Source organism: Bufo gargarizans, chromosome 4 (assembly GCF_014858855.1).
Source record: "Bufo gargarizans isolate SCDJY-AF-19 chromosome 4, ASM1485885v1, whole genome shotgun sequence".
Lineage (NCBI taxonomy): Eukaryota > Metazoa > Chordata > Amphibia > Anura > Bufonidae > Bufo > Bufo gargarizans.
The window spans coordinates 422,744,582-422,767,755 of NC_058083.1; the positions used below are offsets into that span (position 1 = coordinate 422,744,582).

Consider the following 23,174-nt stretch of genomic DNA (forward strand, 5'->3'; position numbering starts at 1 on the left):
CCAATATGTTGTAGGAAATTAAAAAATGCTGCCATTACAAAGTACAACTTGTACAGAAAAAAACAAGCCCTCAATTGTGTATGTGAACAGAAACATAAAAAGGTTATGGCTCTGGGTAGGCAGGGAAGGCAAGGAGTGAAAAATGAAATTGCAAAAACAGAAAATCAACTGTTTTAGAAGAGGTTGAAGAAGTTGTTCAGGATTACATGAAATGGCGCATTGTGTGTGCATGTATTGTCTATCCTGTTGCTGCTCAGCCACATTTGTGTGAACAGGACTGAGCTGCAATATTAGATACAGCCATGTACAGCCATGAGCGGCACTGTTTCTGGAAACAAAGTAGATCCTTTTTTTTCCAATCCTGGAGAAACCCTTTAGGTCTCTTGCACACGACCGTTGCCTTTTTGCGGTCCGCAAAACACAGGTACTGGCTGTGTGTGTTCCTCATTTTGCGGAACGTCCTGTACTATAGAATTATCCTATCCTTGGCCATAAAACGGACCAAGAATAAGACATGTTCTATTTTTTTGCGGGGTCACGGAACGGACATACGGATGCAGACAGCATAGGGGTGTGCTGTCTGCATATTTTGCGGCTCCAATGAAATTAATGGGTCCGCACCTGACCCGCAAAAATTGTGGATCTGATGCAGACCAAAAATACTTTTGTGTGCATGAGCCCTTAAAGGGGACCTATTAACACCTGGACCCTATCATTTTGTATTGTGAAAACTGCTATCCTCCTAGATAAAAATAAAAATGTATATTTAGAAAATGTTATCTTTTTTTTTCCCTGACTTAAACATTTTTAGAATAAAGCAGATAACAAAAATGGTCGAGATTATGAGTATGATTGGTCATTTTCAGTTGGTTCATAGTGAAAAATTACAGCTTTTTGCATATGGCATATTTTGTAATCAATATTACATTAATAGCAGATTTTATGCATCTCTAGAAATATCTACTTGTCATTTTTGAACAAGGAATTTAGGTTTTGATTTTATATCCCTACATTTTTCTGTTTGCAGATCTCTCAGCTGATGACAGAGACTGGCAGGGAAGGTCTCACCGAGGCAGCACTGAACCGCTACAATGCTGATAAGCCTTCCATATACAGCTTTCCTGCTACACATACTACATATGTTGCTAGTGAAGCGTCCACAGGAACTTCAGTGGCTGCATCTTTTTTTGCCAGGTAACTTTATGTTTGGTTATTAACTTTTGTTACATTTTGGGACTGATTTACCCTAGGTCCCCCAGAGGAAATGATTCTGAGGGCGCATTTGGGACTGACGTACCCTAGGTCCTCCAGAGGAAATTATTCTGAGGGTGTATTTGGGACTGATTTACCCTAGGTCCACCAGAGGAATTGATTCTGAGGGCGCATTTGGGACTGATGTACCCTAGGTCCTCCAGAGGAAATTATTCTGAGGGTGTATTTGGGACTGATTTACCCTAGGTCCACCAGAGGAATTGATTCTGAGGGCGCATTTGGGACTGATGTACCCTAGGTCCACCAGAGGAATTGATTCTGAGGGCGCATTTGGGACTGATTTACCCTATGTCCACCAGAGGAAATGATTCTGAGGGCGCATTTGGGACTGGTGTACCCTAGGTCCTTCAGAGGAAATTATTCTGAGGGTGTATTTGGGACTGATGTACCCTAGGTCCTCCAGAGGAAATTATTCTGAGGGTGTATTTGGGACTGATGTACCCTAGGTCCACCAGAGGAAATGATTCTGAGAGCGCATCTAACTATACCTGTGGTTATTGTTTTTTATTGCATCATATACTCTGCTGTGTTTTTTTAAGTACCGTAATCTAAAAAAATTAAAGAAAAACTGGTGTTTCAGTGTCAGTCTCAAATTAGGACTGTCCATCTCTAGACTTCAAGGTTTTTCATATCTACGCCCTACTATTGTCTCGAAACATCTCGTAACGATCTTTTATGTTAGTCCTTTCCAAGGACATCTTGTTGACTAAATGTGCAGACATTTAAATTGTGCTCTAGGCTCTGCAATGAGGCAGCCAACAAAGGCTCTGTTCACATATCATTTTTTTCCTTCAATCTGAGGTGCACATCAGGAGTTGTGTATTGCCGTTGGAAGGCTCTGACGTATGGCATTGTATAGGTATACAGTGGCATAAGTCACCTATTGACTCCCATTGTAAAAAGTGTATAATTTTTTTACTAAGCATGAAAGAAATAATCCTCAGTCTGTCCTGTGTACTCCCCAACTCCAAGCAATCTTGTCCAGTTGTCAGGGGCTATGTTGCACGTAGAACAGCTGAGATCGCTGGCCTGGTAACTAGGAAGTACAGACCATAGAAAATAGAACTCTAAATCTTATTTGGCATCTATATTAAAAACAGATAAAATCATGTTGCGTACTGATGAAGCATTTCTGGCCTAGCGTGGCCCTTAATCATAGCATGCTCAAGCTGCTGTGATTAAGGGCCATGCTAGGCAAGAAACGCGTCAACAGTGCGCAATGATTTTATAAGTTTCTAATATGGATGCCAAATAAAGAGGATTTTTAGGGATACAAGGACTGTTGCTGGAGTTCTGTTTTCCCAATTTTTTTTACTGTATTCATCTATATAGGAAAGCAAAGTTGACTACACTTTCCTATACAGTTAAAAGGACGCTACCATCATTTTTTTTCTCACATAATAATGGCCTATATGTGAATATTCAATGTAATTTAAAAAATATATAATTTGATATCATTTTTTTAAGTCACTCCAGGTATTCTACTTCCTGTCCTGACTCTAAAGGGACCTTTATACAGGCAGATAATCCATCACTTGTAGAACATACGGTGATTGGACGGATTGATCCCGCCTGCAGAAACCTGAAGGGTTAAAGCCCAAGTACCGTCCCCACAAGCTAAACCTGCATGTCATCCCCTGAAGACACCGAAATATACGGCAAAACATGTAGGGATGCAGGAATAGATTTTAGTTCAGGGATTTAGAGGTAGGGACCCCAAAGTGGGAAATTGTTTCTAGATAGTGTTAGATAAAGTGAAATTGCAGTGAAAGGGGTGACTTGATATTCCGCCCTGACAAGTTCAATCTGAACACACATCAGAACACACACTATATATTAAATAGGAGATAGATCCCGAACACTGATTTCCCTGAGGAATTTTAAGTTAGTTCCCAAGAATTATATGTTTTTTAAAGAGTGAATAATAAAGAATTTTTTTATAACGACTAGTCAGAGAGGCTGAAAAAGTCACGCTAAGGTCCAAGTGACCATTAAACTCTATAGCATATTAAATATAGCGTCGCAACCTCCTGAGGGATCTTTTGTTTGTTAAATTAATCATTTACAGCCTCACACATTACACTGATAACTACAGTGCACTTCTTTGGGCATCTTTATCTAGACCTATCAAGAGAAAAATAGAGCTACCATACTGTTAGGCCCCTTTCACATGATCGAGTTGTCCGTGCGGCTGCAATGTGTGACGTGAACGCATAGCACCCGCTCTGAACCCTGACTCTGGGTCTGTGTACATAAGTGGTTTTATCACACATCAGTTATGCGTTGCGTGAGAATCGCTGCATGTTCTATATTCTGCCGATGATTGATAGTTTTTCTCGTTCATCGGGTGATTGACTGCACCTTTAGGCCCCTTGCAGACGAGCGTGTCCGGATTAGGTCTGGATGCGTCCCGGTGCATTGCGGAAAACCCACGCGAGTAGGTACGCAATTGCAGTCAGTTTTGACTGCGATTGCGTTCTATTGTTCAGTTTTTATCACACGGTTGCAATGTGTTTTGCACGCGCGTGATAAAAAAACTAACTGTGGTACCCAGACCCGAACTTCTTCACAGAAGTTCAGCTTTGGGTTCAAGGTTGTGTAGATTGTATTATTTTCCCTTATAACATGGTCATAAGGGAAAATAAAAGCATTCTAAATACAGAATGCTAAGTAAAATAGGGCTGGAGGGGTTAAAAAAATAAAATAAAATTAACTCACCTTAATCCACTTGTTCGCGCAGCCAGCATCTCTTCTGTCTTCATCAGTGAGGAAAAGGACCTGTGGTGACGTCACTGCGCGCATCACATGGTCAATTTCATGACCCATTACCATGGTGATGGATCATGTGATGGACCATGTGATGAGTGTAGTGACGTAATCAAAGGTCCTTTTCCTCACAGATGAAGACAGAAGAGATGCTGGCTGAGCGAACAAGTGGATTAAGGGGAGTTCCATTTTTATTTCATTTTTTTTAACCCCTCCAGCCCTATTTCACTTAGCATTCTGTATTCAGAATGCTATTATTTTCCCTTATAACCTTGTTATAAGGGAAAATAGTAATGATCGGGTCCCCATTCCGATCGTCACCTAGCAACCGTGCGTGAAAATCGCACCGCATCCGCACTTGCTTGCGGATGCTTGCGATTTTCACGCTACCCCTTTCATTTCTATGGGGCCTGCGTTATGTGAAAAACTCACAAAGAGGAGCATGCTGAGATTTTCACGCAACGCACAAGTGATGCGTGAAAATCACAGCTCATGTGCACAGCCCCATAGAAATAAATAGGTCAGGATTCAGTGCGGGTGCAATGTGTTCACCTCACGCATTGCACCCGCGCGGAAATCCCGTGTGAAAGGGGCCTTAGATGGGCAGATTGTCGGGAATGAGTGTTCACAGGAATGTTCGTTCCCGATAATCTGTTCGAATATTCGGTCGAGTAAATCCACCTTTATTCTAGTTTTACGATCTACTGTTATACTAACAGGTAGCATCTGTCCCTGAAAGCAGCAGTAAAATAACAACGGGTTCCATATTTACTGTATATAAGAGTTTTATCTCTCTCTGCTGACTGCTATAGAAGGACAGTATTTCATTTTCAATGGTATAGTACTGTCAAAATGAAAAAAAGAAAAACAGACAATTTTTTTAAAAATTGTTTCATATGAATATTGAGTTTAAAAAGTACCCCTTTCTAATGGAAGTGTCCATTTAAAAATGGTAAAATCCTTTCCGATATGTTTGGTGCATTTGGCACCATGGAAACATCTGGCTGATATTTTGGGAGCTTTCCCTTGCATATGCCGAATGTGTTAAAAAAAAACTGTGGGGGAGATTTATCAAACGTATAAAGTAGAACTGCCTTAGTTGCCCATAGCAGCCAATCAGATTCCATCTTTCATGTTTCAGAGCTCATTTGGAAAATGAAAGGTGGAATCTGATTGGTTGCTTTCGGCAACTAAGCCAGTTTGATAAATCTCCCCCAGTATGTTTACAGAACCTTAGTACATTGGTGTAAAAAATGGAGAATGGAGTCTGGTACTGATCTGCATTCATTATACAGTGGACTGTCAGTCAGTCTCACAATTTTGAAAAAGGTTAAAACCCATTTACTAGGAATTGTACAGGAGGAGTTGAGGGACACACTACTTATTTACTTACGCCATCCCATTATATTACACTGGAGTCTATTATTTTTAAACATGGTTGTTATTGTGATAGTCATTCACAGTCAGCATTTGGTTATCCCGCTATACCATGCTGTTTTTCCTTTTTTCAAAGAATAGAATTTAGACTGAATGTTAAAATTGCAGTAATCTGGCCCAAGTTGTTGCCAAGGAAATGGACAGTGATGAGCATGTTTAAGATGCAGAGATTGTTCTAGCTGAAATGTAAATTGCCCATGGGATTTAGCTTAGGAACATTTGATAGACTGCAGAAACAAATACAAAAGTATTCTCAAATGAAAATCATTTGTCAGGCAGGTTGGTTATGAACCAACCAGCGGCATTCTTCTTTAATTATAACACATAATTGGTAATTTATTAGGTCTGCATAGTACAAGGTTAAGCACAGAGACATAGGATCCAAAGCAGAGTACAGAAGTCAAGGAAGGACAGCCATTCTTCATGGCTTGCACTAATGCTGGTGACTTATACAGCTCAGGAATCAGGATACTGTAATTCCTTACTGACAAGAGCCTAGCAGATCCAGTCCTCTCGGGATCAAAGGTCTGCAAACTTGTAATTTTACAGAACGCTCACTCTGTATTTTTTGTGGAGGAGCTTGTGGGCCTTTATGGTAGGTCATACTTAAAATTGACCTTAAAATTCCATATATGATTTAACATCTCAGCTGTTTTGAGTTAGGAGACCAGATTGAAGAATATGTGTTGTGATGATTGTTTTAAATCTGCATTCAATCCATGGGCAAAATATCTGAAAGTCCATATTTAAGTATATGAAACGGTATATTATAAACTTTAGCCCTTCTACTTTCTGGTACATATTGTGTAGACAAAATAAACCAATGCTTAATATTGAAAATAGCAAATGAAAATTGCATCCCTTAATATAAGGAAGAGGCTATTCGTTAAAGTACAGTACCTTTCAAACCTCCAATGAAAGTGAATGGGAAAAGTCATATCACAGTCTTGGCCCCTTGTATCCGATCTCTGGGGTTACTCTCTAATTTTGGAGAGAGACAAAACTAGTGTAGGGGGTATTACAGGCCAGACAACGCTCCACGAGAAAAAGGATATACAGATTAGCTTTCCTCCATAAGAAAGAAAGCTGTCTCTGTCGCGCCACCTAGTGGAATTAGCTATCCTAGGTAGCACTGCAGAGATGGCTTTCTTTCTCTACTGCATGGTTGAGGTCCCTCACGGAGACAAATTATTTAAGTGTGACTCAGTTCCATGGGTTATAGGTTCATTTGTAGCTTTGAGAGGTTTTGCTCCCATTTTGCATGAGCTGAACTCAAAGATCTGAAACATTTTCTACATACACACAAGACCCATTACTCTCAAATATTGTTCACAAATTTGTCTAAATCTGTGTTAGTGAGCACTTCTCCTTTGCCGAGATAATCCATCCCACCTCACAGGTGTGGCATATCAAGGTGCTGATTAGACAGCATAAATATTGCACAGGTGTGCCTTAGACTTCCCACAATAAAAGACCACTCTGAAATGTGCAGTTTGATCACACAGCACAATGCCACAGATGTCGCAACGTTTGAGGGAGCGTGCAATTGGCATGCTGACTGCAGGAATGTCTACCAGAGCTGTTGCCCGTGCAGTGAATGTTCATTTCTCTACCATAAGCTGTCTCCAAAGAATTTGGCAGTACATACAACCGGCCTCACAACTGCAGAGCACGTATGTAGGCAGACTTAGTGGCAATGATCCATGGGAAAATAATATGCAAATAGGTTTCAACATGGGCTGAAAGGCCACTATGCCAGGAAGAAGCCATTACTCCAAAAGAAACATAAAAAAGCCAGATTAATGTTTGCAAATGCACACAGGAACAAAGTATATATAGAAGGAGGAGGTAGCACATTATAAGACTTAACGTTTAATAAATATGCGTATAAAAAATACGGACATAACACATAATATCAAAAAAGTGTGCACACCACAAACGTGTCATAAACAACAAATGCATATAATCACAGTAGGAGACTACAATAATATGGTAAAGCCCATGTATATTAAAGGCTTGTTGCTGCCTGTAAGTGTTGCCTGCCTTCTCAAGTCTCCTCTAATGCCCGAGGGATGCGCACACTCCTGCTGGAGCAACCGCCCCTTCTTTAGTGATGCGCCGTTTAGCCGCCTCTAAGGCTACTTTCACACTAGCGTTCGGGCGGATCCGTTCTGAACGGATCCGCTCATAATAATGCAGACGGAGGCTCCGTTCAGAACGGATCCGTCTGCATTAAAATGGCAAAAAAAAAGCTAAGTGTGAAAATAGCCTCGGACGGATCCGTCCAGACTTTCAATGTAAAGTCAATGGGGGACGGATCCGCTTGAAGATTGAGCCACATTGTGGCATCTTCAAACGGATCCGTCCCCATTGACTTACATTGTAAGTCTGGACGGATCCGCACGGATCCGCACGCCTCCGCACGGCCAGGCGGACACCCGAACGCTGCAAGCAGCGTTCAGCTGTCCGCCTGTCCGTGCGGAGGCGAGCGGAGCGGAGGCTGAACGCCGCCAGACTGATGCAGTCTGAGCGGATCCGCCTCCATTCAGACTGCATCAGGGCTGGACGGCTGCGTTCGGGTCCGCTCGTGAGCCCCTTCAAACGGAGCTCACGAGCGGACCGACGAACGCTAGTGTGAAAGTAGCCTAACACGGCATCATCGGCATATCAGTGTTACCTTCTTCACATGGGCTTTCCATATTATTGTAGTCTCCTACTGTGATTATATGCATTTGTTGTTTGTGACACGTTTGTGGTGTGCACACTTTTTTGATATTATGTGTTATGTCCGTATTTTTTATCCGCATATTTATTAAACGTTAAGTCTTATAATACGCTACCTCCTCCTTCTATATATATTCAGTACCCTGGTAGCTGGCGAGCGTTATTCATTTACTCTCGCTGGTTGGGCAACTTTACTTATTTACACAGGAACAAAGACCTACATTTTTGGAGACATGTCCTGTGGTCTGACGAAACAAAAAAATTAAAGTTTGGGCCATAATGACCACCGTTTGGAGGAAAAGGGGAGAAGCTTGGAAGCCTAAGAACACCATCTCAACTGTGAAAAACGGGGGTGGCAGCATCATGTTGTGGGATTGTTTTGCTGCAGGAGGGACTGCTGCACTTCACAAAATAGATGGCATCACGAGGAAAGAAGATTATGTAGAAATATTGAAGCAGCATCTCAAGACATCAGCCAGGAAGTTAAAGCTTGGCCGGAAATGGGTCTTCCAAATGGACAATGACCTGAAGCATACTGTCAAACTGGTTCCTGCCAACTATTGTGAGAAGCTTGTGGAAGGATATCCAAAACATTTGACCCAAGTCATACAGTTTAAGTGTAATGGTACCAAATATTAATGAAATGTATGTAAAAACAGGAAAGGTTTATTCTGATTTCATGTGAGATATTGAGAAAAACATGCATATGTGTCTTTTTATATAGTGTATGTAAACTTCTGGTTTCAACTATATATATAGGGTAGAGTAGTATATAGGTTTATAGAGTTCTATTGTCGCCCTTTTGCAGATACCATCCATAATAAAGCCATGTTCATGAGGCTTTAAAGCGTACCTGAGTTTTCAAAAAAGTTTGAATAGTGGCTGTGCTTCACTATAGAATCATTAAGGAAGGAATAGTTCTTTTTTGGATGCTTCTAATGTCTTCCTTAGCCATATTATTCCTTATGTCAGCTACTCAGCTAGATGCATTTCTCTCACAATCAGTGTGTGTCTCGCTTCTATGGAATCTGCCAGTACTGTATTGGAGTAACCTCACTTCCATTACTTCCACTATAATTGTTTTCTTCTAGGGAGCTCAGAAAGCTTCATAAGGAAGGGATATCAGACTTAGGCCTCTTTCACACTACAGTATGTTGAATTCAGTGTTTTGCGTTCCGTTTTTCACGGATCCGTTGTTCCGTTTTTTGCTTCCGTTGTGGTTCCGTTTCCGTTCCGTTGTTCCGTTCCGTTTTTCCGTATGGCAAATACAGTATACAGTAATTTCATATTAAAAATTGGGCTGGGCATAACATTTTCAATAGATGGTTCCGCAAAAAACGGAACGGATACGGAAGACATACGGATGCATTTCCGTATGTGTTCCGTTTTTTTTGCGGACCCATTGACTTGAATGGAGCCACGGACTGTGATTTGCGGCCAAATATAGGACATGTTCTATCTTTTCAACGGAACGGAAAAACGGAAATACGGAAACGGAATGCATACGGAACACATTCCGTTTTTTTGCGGAACCATTGAAATGAATGGTTCCGTATACGGACCGTATACGGAACGCAAAAAACGGACCGTATACGGAACGCAAAATACTGTAGTGTGAAAGAGGCCTTACAAACACACAGGAGCTTCTATACTCTCCAAAAGCTGTGTAGATGAAGCGCAGGAGCACAGCTAGCTTTGACACTCCCACATTTCCTGTGACTAGAGACGGATCTAGCCTAACAACAGCAATGAAAATTAGGTGGATGTGAGGCCCCTAGGGGCCATAACTTTACAGCTTTTTTCAGGCAAGCAGTTTTTTTAAATGAAGTGATTTAGAAATTTGCTAATTACACATTTTCTATTAAATTAATAAAATTGTGTGAAAGTACAGTGACTGCTTTAAAGACTTTACTACGTATCTGTATGCCCAAAGCCACCAAAATATGTTTTTGCGTTGGTTGCCTATTAGCGTGTGTTTTAAATAGTTCTTACGGAGAATGACTGCTAAAAGTATTTATTATTACTCAGAAATGAGAGAAAACTGTTCAGAATGTGAATTAGAAATGCAGATGGACAACAGACATACTCATCCAGTACGTGCAATCCATGTAAATTACAGAAAGACATGTTTGGCGCACAGCTGGGACGTATATGCAAACAACCCAGTCACCACATGCCTGAACACTAAATATGAAGTTGTCACATGCATACGCCTGAGGAAGACGTCTGTTTTCAGTTAAGACATTGTCCAGGCAGCTTATATCATATGTAATGTGATTGATGTCATTTTCCCATTAACCTCATTCTTTAAGAGGGTGGATTTTAGTATATAATGAGATGAAAGGCTGCAGAAAAACCCATGAAGTTTGGTGCCACAGGATCTTTACTAGCGCAGGGTCTGAGCATATGGAGTTCTGTATATGTGCATTCATAGACCCACTTCTTGTATAAAGGGGCTTGCAGAACGACATTTGTTTCCAATTGAAATACAAGCCCATACTAGAAAACTTGTTTCTAGAAACCTGATGTCCATACACCCTATGTCTCTGTGAGATCATTTCACTGGTGACTTACTCCCTTCTCTATCTGCTCCATTACTTTTTACTGTAACAATTGACTTATATGTGATGTTTTATTAGTATTATGTCTAAATGCATTTATTATTAGAATATAATATTGGAAAGAGGTTGAGTTTTTTGTTCCATTGCTATTAATATAAGTAGAGTTTGAGAGCTGCATCTGTTTCCCTTATCCCAGGAAAGGAGTTGACTGCCTGGTACAATATCATGACTAAAGGGAGGCATATTTGAGATAATCCTAAAGCTGGCCCTACATATGAGATTAAGCGGGTTATCCAAAGTCTAATACATTCTCCCCAATGCCCGGGACCCCTCGTATAGATCATACTTACCCTGCTCCTCGGCACCCACGTCTCTCCTGATCCCTGCACAGCCGCCGTTGCATCTTCCCCATCACATGGATCAAATAATTTGGCGACAAGGGGAGCAGCCAATAGCAGGCCTCCCTAGCTTCACCCGCAATGGTAGGGAGATGCAGCGGTGGCTCTGCGGGGATCAGGAGCGACACGGGTGCCGGGAAGGGGGTAAGTATAATCTAGCTGAGTGGCCTGGGCATTTGGGGGCATGTTTTAGACATTGGATAACCCCTTTAAGATCAGCCAATATGTCTGACTTTGGCCATTTTAGCTAGAGAAAATAGTGCAGTCGACCGTTTGCGATGGTCCGAATTATGTCCAGCTAGGTTGGAAAATGTGTGCAAATTTAGGCCGATCATTTGCCTTGTTTTCAAGGACCAGGATGTCAGTTTAAGGCTACTTTCTCACATTTGCGTTTGATGCGGATCCGTCATGGATCCGTTTGTATTATCTTTAACATAGCCAAGAGGGATCCGTCTTAAACACCAATGAAAGTCAATGGAGGACGGATCCGTTTTCTATTGTGCCAGATTGTGTCAGTGAAAACTGATCTGTCTCTATTGACTTACATTGTGTGTCAGGACGGATCCGTTTGGCTCAGTTTCGTCAGACGGACATCAAAATGCTGCTTGCAGCGTTTTGGTGTCCGCCTCCAAAGAGGAATGGAGACGGAACGGAGGCAAACTGATGCATTCTGAGCGGATCCTTTTCCATTCAGAATGCATTAGGGCAAAACTGATCCGTTTTGGACCGCTTGTGAGAGCTCTGAACGGATCTCACAAATGGAAAGCCAAAATGCCAGTGTGAAAGTGTTCAGTCCCATTCACTTCAATGGGGCTGAGCGCGATACCAAGCACAGTTGGTATACAATGTGCGGTGCTGTGCTTGGTAAGCACGGAGAAGGCGGAGGCACTCACAGGAGTGACAGTGCCTTCTTAGACAATTGATTGGCAGGGTCACGGGTGTCAGACACCTACCAATCAGATATTGATGACCTATTCTGAGGCTAGGTCATCAGTAGAAAAATCTCGGAACCCCCTTTAAAGTTGCTGGGACCACAGCATCAGGTGCAACTGGAACTGAGCATATACTTCTGTCTCAGTGAGCAGGACAGAGAAATTAGAAAACAAGCAAACAGCAGGTGGTGCTATACATTACATGCAATTACAAAAGTATTCAGATCCAGGTGTCAGTTTGAAAAATGTAGAACATTTTTTGTAGGATACCCATTGTCCGACTGGATGTGGAAGTTTATTTTCCTGTTCAGCTGTATTATAGTTAGGAAAGAGAACAATAAAAGAAGTGGCCTCATCAGGTAGGGATCTGGGAGGAAGATACTGAAGCTAGGGGAAACGCAGCATCAGAGGAGGGAGGGAGGGTAAGTACTATGTAAAACATCTCCCCTCCAGAGTTTAGTAACAAGTAAAGATGAGCGAATCGAATCCCGCAAATAAATTCGATTCACCTCGAAGCCGAATTGCTTTGTGTTTTTGCGCTAACCTTTAATTTCAGTAAAGTATAGTGTAAAAAACTAAAAAAATTAAACTTACCGCCTCCATTTGCTCGCATTGGCCCGCCAGCCACCATCTTGATTGAAGATCTCTGCCGAAATCCCATGCGTGGTGGCGCCAAACAAGATTTCGCACCAGATCTTCAAGCAAGATGGCGGCTGCTGGCCTGTTGCGAGCAAATGGAGGTGGTAAGTTTGATTTAAAAAAAGTTAATGTTAATTTTTTACTGTTTTTACTCTCAGATGCCACGATCATGTATGAACGCAGCATTTGAAGGGTACAATGATGGGGAGCAGCGCTATCGCAGCTCCCTGTTATTGCACCCGCTAAAATTCACTGAATCAGTCGAATCGCACTTTTCAATAATTCGCTCATCTCTAGTAACAAGCCCTAATTAGGGAAAATACCCGGAGAACCTAGTCGTAGGGCATTGACCATTTATGTTCTGACATTTTTAGTACCTTCACAACATGTCTTAGAGGGTTTGCCCAGATTTTTCTTTTAGTGTCCAACACACACGCACACACATGCAGGACCTGTGCAGACAGCTGTACCTGTCTGCTATTGTTATGCAGCCTCACTACTACTCCCAGCTTCCTTTTTATGCTGCAGACTTTACTGTAGTTGGCTATGCCTCCTGTTGAAGATCATATCATGCCAGAGATAAGTTGAGTGACATTGCAAATTAAAATGCTGTGATTTATTAAAGATGATAATGAAACACGTGCTCTATCAGCTATCATTTCATCAGCTCACTGCAGGTAACATGTCCTTTTCTACCTGATAATGTAATTTATGCGAAGCAGGGAAACAATATGGCAGAACTCCTCTGAGGTTTTGTTGACTTGTACTCAGACAGGTCTGGGCCTTTTTTGCTTCATTATCTGCAGCTCTTCACAACCTCCACAGCTTTACAATCCTCTAGAACCCCTGAGGGGCTGACAATTCGGCTTCCACTAATGATTCTTCTGCATCCCCCCCTCTCCCCATCCAGAGGTTCTGCAGTTATTAGTCAGCGCCAACTGAGCCGGCTCAGGTGAATTATTTCATCAAGGTGCCTTGAGTTTTTTTCCCCAGGAACATTACATCCCATTTAATATGTTCATTTTACTGATCTGGGGGAATCTAATTGAATTTTACAAATCAAGGAAGATATAGTTGGTTAGGTAATCAAATATTAAGATTTATCTTATAAATCATATTCAGTATGTCTTCTCTAATAAGATTATTTCAAAAACTTTTTTACTTAAAATGTAGACAGTGTAAACTTTATTTCATACAGTGACTTATCCAGGATGATACATTTGGTGCATGTCTAGACACTTTGGTCTAACTTTAACCACCTATTGGTTCACTTACTTTGTGACAGAATTTAAATGTTGGCGCTATTTTGGGCCACTAGCACATCCACAATACCCAGTCCCCATAGCTCTGTGTGTTTTTATTGTGTAAATAACCTGATTTGATACATATGCAAATTAATCTGAGATGAGTCCTGTACATGAGATGAGTCAGGGACAGGACTCATCTTAGATTAATTTGCATATGTATCAAATAGTTTTTTTTACACAATAAAAGCACACAGAGCTATGGGGACTGTGTATTGCAGATGTGCTAGCGGCCATCTAGCAACCCATGTCCTCAGCTCTATACACAAAATCCCGGTGACAGGTTCCCTTTAAGACATGCTTCCTTATGGTTGACTTTGGATGGCAATGTGTGATGAGATGTTGCCAGTCCCACGTAACAGCCCTAGGTATCATTTCACCATCAAGATTTACATTTGCTGACATCTTGAAAATCTTAAACAGGGGTGGACTGGGAACCTAAAGGCCCTGGAAAAGGCCCTTTAAAAAAACTAAAAGTGACCCTATGTTGTAGATAAGTCCATATTGACAGAAGGTGGTGCAACACAAGTAGACATGTCCAACACAAGGGACAACAGAAGTAGGTGGGGCCAGAAATACCGTAGTGCAGCACAGATTACCACCCAGCAAGACCAAAATACTGCCCTATGACCATACCGAGGAAGGTGATACAATTGAATTCTGGAGGACACCTGCAGCTCATGGCGAGGTGCATAAGTCCCTGATGCTTTTAGCGTTAATCTAGTGCTGAGAGCATCAGATCATTGTGTACCTGCCATGAGGATGGTTTGGGCGGCCGCTTTGGGATCACTCCACTGGGAAATTTCCCTTTGGGGTCTATTGTCAGTTCACCTGTGATCATTAACAATGTAATCATACATGCAATCTAGTAAATCTTCAGGTGTATCCTAAATGCAAGATGAGCTGATCCAGAAAACTGAGAATGGAATTAAATTGGTATTGTCCAATTGTCGTCTAGTTGATTGAACTTGGCCTTTTTTTACACACACAAACATATATAAGTAGTTGAATTGTTTTGTTTGAAACACATGATGTGATAACTATTGGGCCATATTTTTCCTGGTAGCCAACATTTTCCGGCATGTGATCCGCTGTCTCAGTCGGTACATGAAGTCATATGTATTCTGCAGCCTAGCGTAATCAGCACTTAAAGAATTCAGACGCCGTGCCTATCTCATTGCTGCGTCCTTCTGCATTATCATTGTGACAGTGTTTATCAGGACCGGCCTTATCTCTCAATCCTTCTTCACATCCAAACGTGGATTAGAACATTGTGCAGACTTGCTGACTGGGAAGTTTCATGTCCTGTGTTCCTTCCATAAATGGCTTAGAAAAACAAATTCAATGTATGTAGAGCGTATTCAGGGGCAGTCGGCTGGGCATGCGGTATGCCCCTGTCTGATCTTGACTATATTATTCTTACTGAAAGTGACCAATAAAAGCAGAATTGTTAATTGAGAATTAAGCCTCCTTGTATTACCATAGTGCCTTCACATGCGGCAGATTTTGTCAAATATCTGGGGCTGAAAATCTTTTCCAATCATCTGAATGTGCTTTCCACCAAAACATCTTTCTTCCGGATGAATGGAGATTTTCAATCGCAGAAATTTTCTGCAATATAATGTGTCGCATGTGAAGGGACCCTTAGACATGAAATATCTGATTGTTCAACCTATTCCATCACAAACATGCCTGTGCTTCTTATGCTAAGACCGGATAGGAAGCATCCAATCACTCCTTTTGCAACTCTTACTTACTTTGTGAGGGAATTTATCATCTCCAGGATTCTGCCGTCAAAATGTCACAAATATAAAAATAGAGCTTTGTGACTTTTTAGAGCTGCTTGCACAAAAATGTTGTGACCTTTTGCCTTTTTACACCACTGACTCCAGTTTTAAGAAGTCTGGGGGAAAGCGATTGTCGTTAGCTATGTTAATTAGTTTCAGTTTAGAATTAGCACAGCGATTTTTTAAAAAGTTGCAAAAAAAAAAAAAACCTCACTCCAGTAGGGGGAGGTGTGAAAAACGGTAGTAGCAGTTTTGTAGATTATAGTGTTAGGTATAGAGATACACCAGATTTAACAAACAACTTTGATATTTGATAAATTTGGAGCAAAGACCACCAACACAGACTCAAGAAAAATTGACCTCATGATAAATTTCCCGCATTATCAGCAGAACTAAGGCTAGTTTCACATTTGTGGCTATCCTGACAGGCTGTTCTTGCCTAGAATGCCAGGAATTGGCCAGACAGAAACTGTTGCCGGGTAGTGGCCTGATTTCTGCTGGACCCCATTATAGTCAATGGATCATAGAAAGGGCAATGACATAGAAAGGGCAATGACATAGAAAGCTAGGTAACTTATCAGTATGTTTTTGAAATATGAATCCATGCAACACACAGGGCAAATATGAGGATATTGCCCTTGGTTAGATTGAACCCACGATTTCAAGGTACTAGAGCTAGCCGCTTTTCTGCCCAATGAAAAGAAGAACTTTTCCAACAGTACCCGAGTACGTGAATACACACAGTAGATACCACATACAATATGTGAAGAATAAAGTATTGAAGCTGCCTATAAGGTATTCATTTATCATATTGATTTGACATTTGTCTTTATAGCAAAAGGACCAAGCCACCTTAAAACAATCTGCTCGTCTCTCACCTATAAATGGCTGAGACCAGAATTGATGAGAAAAATGTATATTTTTTTAATTTAATATCCCAACCAGGGTCCAGACGAACCTGCCCTTCCACAAAACCCGTTTAGGGGTTCTTGGAAGACAACAGCAGCAAGATCTGTCATTGTTACAGTCATGGTGGCAAACTGATTTGGTCTGCCATGGGTGCAGGAAAAGCAGTCAACAAAACCTAGCCAGAATGTAGCATTACAGAATGCTTCAATATTATTATTTATTATTAAAGCGCCATTCATTCCATGGCGCTCTACATATGATAAGGGGTGCACATACATAATACAGACACTTGTACTAAGCATAAACAAGACGAGTTACAAACTGGTACAGAAGGAGAGAGGGCTCTGCCCGTGAGGGCTTACAATCTACATGGTATTGGAGAAGGACACAGTAAGTGCGGGTGAAGCTGCTGACTTCAGCTATTTCTCCTGACTTCTCATACATGTTCGTTTTGGCCTAGTGAGCATGTGTTTGCAAAGAGGAGACAAGAGTAAGCCGCTATCAGACACCTGTACCATCCACATAAAGTAGTCTGCCGATCTAGCAAAAATCAGTGGCCTTGGCCAATTTTTCTCATGCGTGGATAGAGGCCTTTACACTAGGCCCTGTGATTAGGGGGTTTCTCAAGAAGGGTAGTAGTACTGGTATGCTTTGCTTTGTTCTACTTGCACTTAGAACAGGCCAGCAGCACATACCTTCATATATTAGTTTATACATTTTTTGTAGTTTATTTGTTGTCGGGTCACCATACACTTACGTATTGACATTTTCTGACTAAAAATCAATAGTACAACTCAATTTCTCGTAGTCTGAATAGATTTCCCCTCTCATTGGCTGTAACATCCACCTTTGTCAAAGCAGCGCTTATTGTTTTAGTTCGGAAGGCCAACACAGATGACCTAAGCGTGCACTATTCTATAATATTGTATGCCTTTTCAACTTAGTTGTTTTGTGACCCAGACAGTAATGTGGCAGCTTTTTCTTGATGACAAGAATTGTGTTATGGCGGATTTAGACAAGTAGACAATCGGTATAACTCGAATTCATGTTGGATGATAATCGTGTAATATAAATGTATGTAGATGAATGATTGTACTGAAAATGCTTGTTCAACACTTGTGAAATTGTTGATACGAATGAATAAATTATCATTTGTCGTTATTTAATTACAGTAATGTAAAGATGCATTGTGTGATCTTTTGGAGATGTGAACAAAGTCAAAGCAGGCGTGCTACCAATTATCCCCCAATACTATACCTGTCTGAATACAGTCAATGATCATCAATTAATTCGAATAAACAATCAAATACGAACAATTTTGCACATGAAAATGCTTGTCTGTCATTGCCGTTAAATTGGTAACAACGATTGTGTCGTTAATCGCCTACAGGATTATCCAGTCTTTAGGCAAAATGTGATCTAGTGCATGGTAAAAGTAATTGAGTTGTCTTATGTGAGATATATTTTCTACATAATATAAAAGTTTTTAAATTGAATTTTTCAGGTGTATAACATTTAGCTAATGACAAAAAGAATTTCCAAGACAAGTGCAATTGAACGGGGCTTACGGTGTAGTAATACTTCCTTTGTGAAAAATAGTCCACTCCGCAGGGTCTTAGTGGTAATATAAACACACTTCCCGTTTGTTCAGCGCTGGTGTACAACATAATATCCATCTGTTTCTGTGTTTGGAAAGCCTCATTGGAAACCACTGACCTGAATTTGAGATGAAGAGACATAAGAATAAATATGACTTTTATCACCTACGCTCAGCATGTACTTTGTGTTTAAAAGAAAATTTGCCCAGTGAGGGATCTCTGGGTGTTTACTTTGTTCTGACATCTGGCAAATAAATGCATTACTACTTTTTAGATTCTGGGAAATAAAAATATCTGTAGTTTATGGAAATTAGTCATTCCTTGTGGAAAGCAAAAGTGCACAAGCCATAGAAAATGTAGGACACTCTTATACAGAACGATTCATAGTGAGCTTCTTATTGTTTAGGTTTGAGGAAGGTTGTAATATACATTTGAAGATTGGAAGTATCGTTGGTTAAGTGTTTCAGCTTTAATGGGAGTTCAACATGACAGATGATTGATAACATTGATTCTAGACAAGTTATATGGCACATATACATACCTTCCAAGTTTTAAAAGTGGGACACCTACGGCTCATTGTGTGAAAGATCCTGCATATCTTCAGTAGTTTTCTTTTACGAAATATTGCAAAAAAATTATCTTAATATAGAAATTTCTAAAAAAAAAATTTTTAATAAAATACAAGAAGGGCTCTAATATGCACATGGGAAGCAGCAGCCAAACACTTTCTGGATCAGAAAGTAATAATGAAAATCTATACTTCAGGTCAAAAAGAGGGACTTTTATGGAGCAAAGAGGGACAGAGGGACTTGGGTCAAAAAGAGGGACTGTCCCTCCAAAAGAGGGACATTTGGGAGGTCTACATATGCCGTAAGAGTAAAGAATATATCAATGATACAGTGTCCAATGAAATAATTCACAAAATGTAACTATTGATGTATAGCCACATGGAAATCTGTATGTGCATATTACATACAACACAAAGCTTGTACAGAGCCATAATACACTATTGTGCATGAGAACTGATGGCAAGGACACTTTTGCTTCAGTACCAGACTGAAAATTGGGGCTAGCGACTGGTAGTAAAGACACTTTTATGTTGCATGGCCCCATAGAAATGTATGGGTCAGTGTGCTATCTGTAAAATAGAGCAGACAAATGAAAAATACAGTTGTGTGATTGAAGCCTTATGCCATGGGTGGCCAACCTGTGGCTCTTGAGCCACATGCGGCTCTTTGCTTCTTCAAGTGAGGCTCTAGCTGTGAAGCCAGGCAAGCTCACTCTTCACCCCATGCTCAGATCTCTTTTCCTCATAGGGCACTGTTACTACTTTGCAGCTCCAGCTCACTCTTCACTATGTCCTAAAGCACACAGTGTGAGAAGGTAGTAAGTGGAGACACGCACTATGACCTGACATTGTGCTCATCAGGTCACAGTGGAGAGCGTGTCAGACCTGCAGAGTAGCAGGAGCCTACTGCCTGATCAGGAGAGGGAAGATATTTTTTATAATTTATAGAACTGAGCATGGGGGTCTGATCTTAGCATGGGAGGTTCTGATCTGAGCATGGGGTGGGGGGGGGGTCCTGATCTGGACAATTGTGGTCTGATCTGAGCATGAGTGGGAAGATCGGAGCATGAGGGTTCAGATTTGAGCATGGGCAGATCTGATCATGGGGGTCTTGTTTGAGCATGGGTTGGTCAGGTCTGATCATGGGGGGTCAGATCTGAGAAGGGGGAGATCTGATCATGGGGGGGAGATCTGACACTGGGAGTCTGATTTCTGTTGCCTGATCCGAGCATTGAGGGTCTTATTCTGGAGGTCTGATTTGGAGGTCTGATGAAGTTTGGGGATCTTATTGTAGGTCAGAATAGGATTGGGGATCTGATTTTATATTTTTTTTCTCTGCTAATGAAAAATAAGAAAAAAAATTTTTTTGCAGACCTCAGATCGGATGAAAAACATTTATTTGATCTTATTTTTCTTTGTTAAAACCTAGGTGCATCTTGTAGCGCGAAAAATACAGTGACTCGTGTGTAATTGTATAGCTTGTGGCTCCTGGTAGTCATATGTTGTTGTTTTTTGGCTCTTTGTGTATGTAAGGTTGGCCACCCCTGCCTTATGCGCTATTATATCATTTATCTTCTATGTTTAAAATTGTTGACATATGCAGTTTAAAATCCTTAATTAAGTTAGGATGGTGTTTAACTTATGCAGTACAATGTTCTCCAACATTGCCAGCAACCCTAGCAAGCCTCATCAAGTTGATGAATTATCTCTATAGCAATGTCAATTATTAATAAACATGACATGGGAACAAGGTCCTATAGACTGTTAGGACCCCATTCCCCGAAGACCAAGCTTAGCTGATGTTTCATACATATTTGAATAATGTGGTGATAAATAACTATCATAGCAAATATACTATATATCAGTACAAATAGGTGGCAAAGAAAAACCAATACAGTATAGTTTATATATTACATTTATTACATTTTTATGTCATATTATCTGTGGATATAAAAACCCATTTACTGAATATTCAAATTGTGTACAGCTAGCATTATTTGGATACATCTTGTCTGTGGCCATCACAGGCTGGGCCTTCTCTTGCCCTGGGCCCCATAGCAGTCGCATGGTCTGCTATGGTAGTTACACCCCTGCATCCTAGTATACTAAGGGGAGATATTATTATTCCCCCTATGACAGCTTTCTGGCAAAAAAAAAAAAAAAAAAGGCGCAAACCCCATGTTTGCAACTTTTTAAACACCACTATGACTAAGGGTTCATATATGCATGTATCCATTTTAAAGTCTGCAATTTATGGATCCTGGTCGTGTGCATGCCACTATTTGTACACAAAATGCAGGGCCGCGGAACGGACATACTGATGCAGACAGCACACATTGAAATGAATAGGTCCGCATCTGATCCTACAAAAAATGTGGAATGGATGCAAACTGAACATACGGTCATGTCCATAAGCTCTAAACATAGCAACAAGTGTTGGTTCTACACCGCACTGTCCGAGAAGAGGGCAGGGATACAGTGGGACTAATGGTCCTGGCCAATATACCGTATGTTCATTCACATCAGTTTTCTAGAATAAATGACTGAAATCTACAGCAACATGGAGCTGCTATATATTCAGTTTAGGCACAAGGACTGCGAGAGGATGGACCTAATATTTTATGTGCCTTGCTATGCGGTTTGTCGTTCTTGATAAATCTTCCATTTATCCATAGCCTTGAAACCCAATAATCTGTCAGAATTTCCCACCACTGCTTGGGGTAATATGTTGCCATTGGCTAAAGCAGGTGGGTGCTAAGTGCCTGTCATTGACCAAAATAAATTGAGATAGAACTCAGTAACTCAAGAATTTTCATAGTTTTTCTACATAGTCTCCTTAAATATCAATGCACTTCTGATTGCAGTGTTGTAACTGCTTCAATCCATCCAAATCGAGTTCCTTTGTTTGGGCGGCAAACTGTCACGGTCATATTGGTGTTTGACCTTGACGCGGTTGCCGCGCAGACTCGTGTAGTTTGTGGTTTGCACGGTTTGTATATTGACTTTATCTGTGGCGTCCTGGCTGGGGGCAGTGATACTCCAGCCTTGGGTGATTCTGCCCAGTCCTTGAAGGCCACCAGATACTGCCTGGACCCCATGCTGCAAGCTGCTTGGCAGCCCAAGGCAGCGCTGCATACAGGCTTATGGTTCACGCCTCCGGGAAACCAGCCCCCTTCCGGAGGAAGACAAGGGAATGTCTAGCATACTAGACATAACAACAAATCCCCAAATCAAACCCTCACGAAACAGACAACAGATAAGGTAGGGAAAGGACAAGGAAAAGACAGAGGGATGACATCGCAGATGACATCGATGTCCTACAAGGACTGGGCAGAATCACCCAGGAATCACCTTTTATAGAGCAGGAGGAACTGAGCAGATTGATATATAATTTTGTAGGAAAAGATTCAGCAAAACTTGTAATTAGATTTTCCTAAAATGGCGGCTGCACGTGTTACAAAGCGAAACTAGGTGTAGAGGAGACAAGCCTGGGAACGCAAGATCACCCATAATGCCAGCCAATCCGCAGACAGCCATCCGCTGTGATGTCGCAGCCCTATTAAATCTTCATCCTGTGTGGTCTCAGCCATTGTCAGGTGAGCTGAGCATAGGGAGAGACATGGCAAGTGCTCATGCGCTAGGGGCCGTGTTGCTGAAAACGATTGATAGAAGAATATTGGAGAGGGAGAGTGAAGGGAGACTTATTCTGTGTCAGTTTCATGTATTTATTCCTACATTTACTTATTCCTACATCAGCCGTAAATGTGAATTCAATACCAATAACATGGAAACCTTTATTATTCCGGTGCCAGTGTACCAACTAATAACATCCAGTCTGCACCCCTTAGGCGGGCCGGGTCTTAATGATGACCATCCTCATCTTTTCCTGGCTTTACTTTTCCAAATCATCCTGCGAAGTCTCCATGTCCTAGAAAAGTCAGCAAGATGCAGAGGGACGAGGAGCTGGGTGTTCCTGATGACATATTCTCATCAATATTAGATGATGTGGAAAAGGAGGAAAAGCAAATGGCAGAAGAAGGGCTCCCACCTGTAGTACAGGAGAGTTCTGGGGTTGGAGAAGTGGGTATGGCAGAGCTGATTAATATTCTGTGTTTACTGTCAAATAACCTGCAGGAGATTGCAGGCAAGAACAGCGATAATATGCATAAACCCCAGACCAGAAACAGCCCCTGTTTAAAGGTGCCACGCTGCCATTAAAATGAAGAAGGACTATACAGTGCTGTCTTCATTAATAAATGAAAGGCAACTGGGGGCTAAT

General features: G+C 41.2%; 1 protein-coding gene across 1 annotated transcript in view; it reads left to right on the forward strand.

The window, feature by feature from the left end:
- The window catches only part of KIF26B (kinesin family member 26B), a 338,734-nt gene that overhangs the window by 181,104 nt on the left and 134,456 nt on the right, over window positions 1–23,174 (forward strand). Inside the window, exon 4 of the mRNA XM_044290742.1 lies at window positions 1,028–1,194. Within this exon, the coding sequence (XP_044146677.1) occupies window positions 1,028–1,194 (167 nt within the window). The remainder of the gene's footprint in view (window positions 1–1,027; window positions 1,195–23,174) is intronic.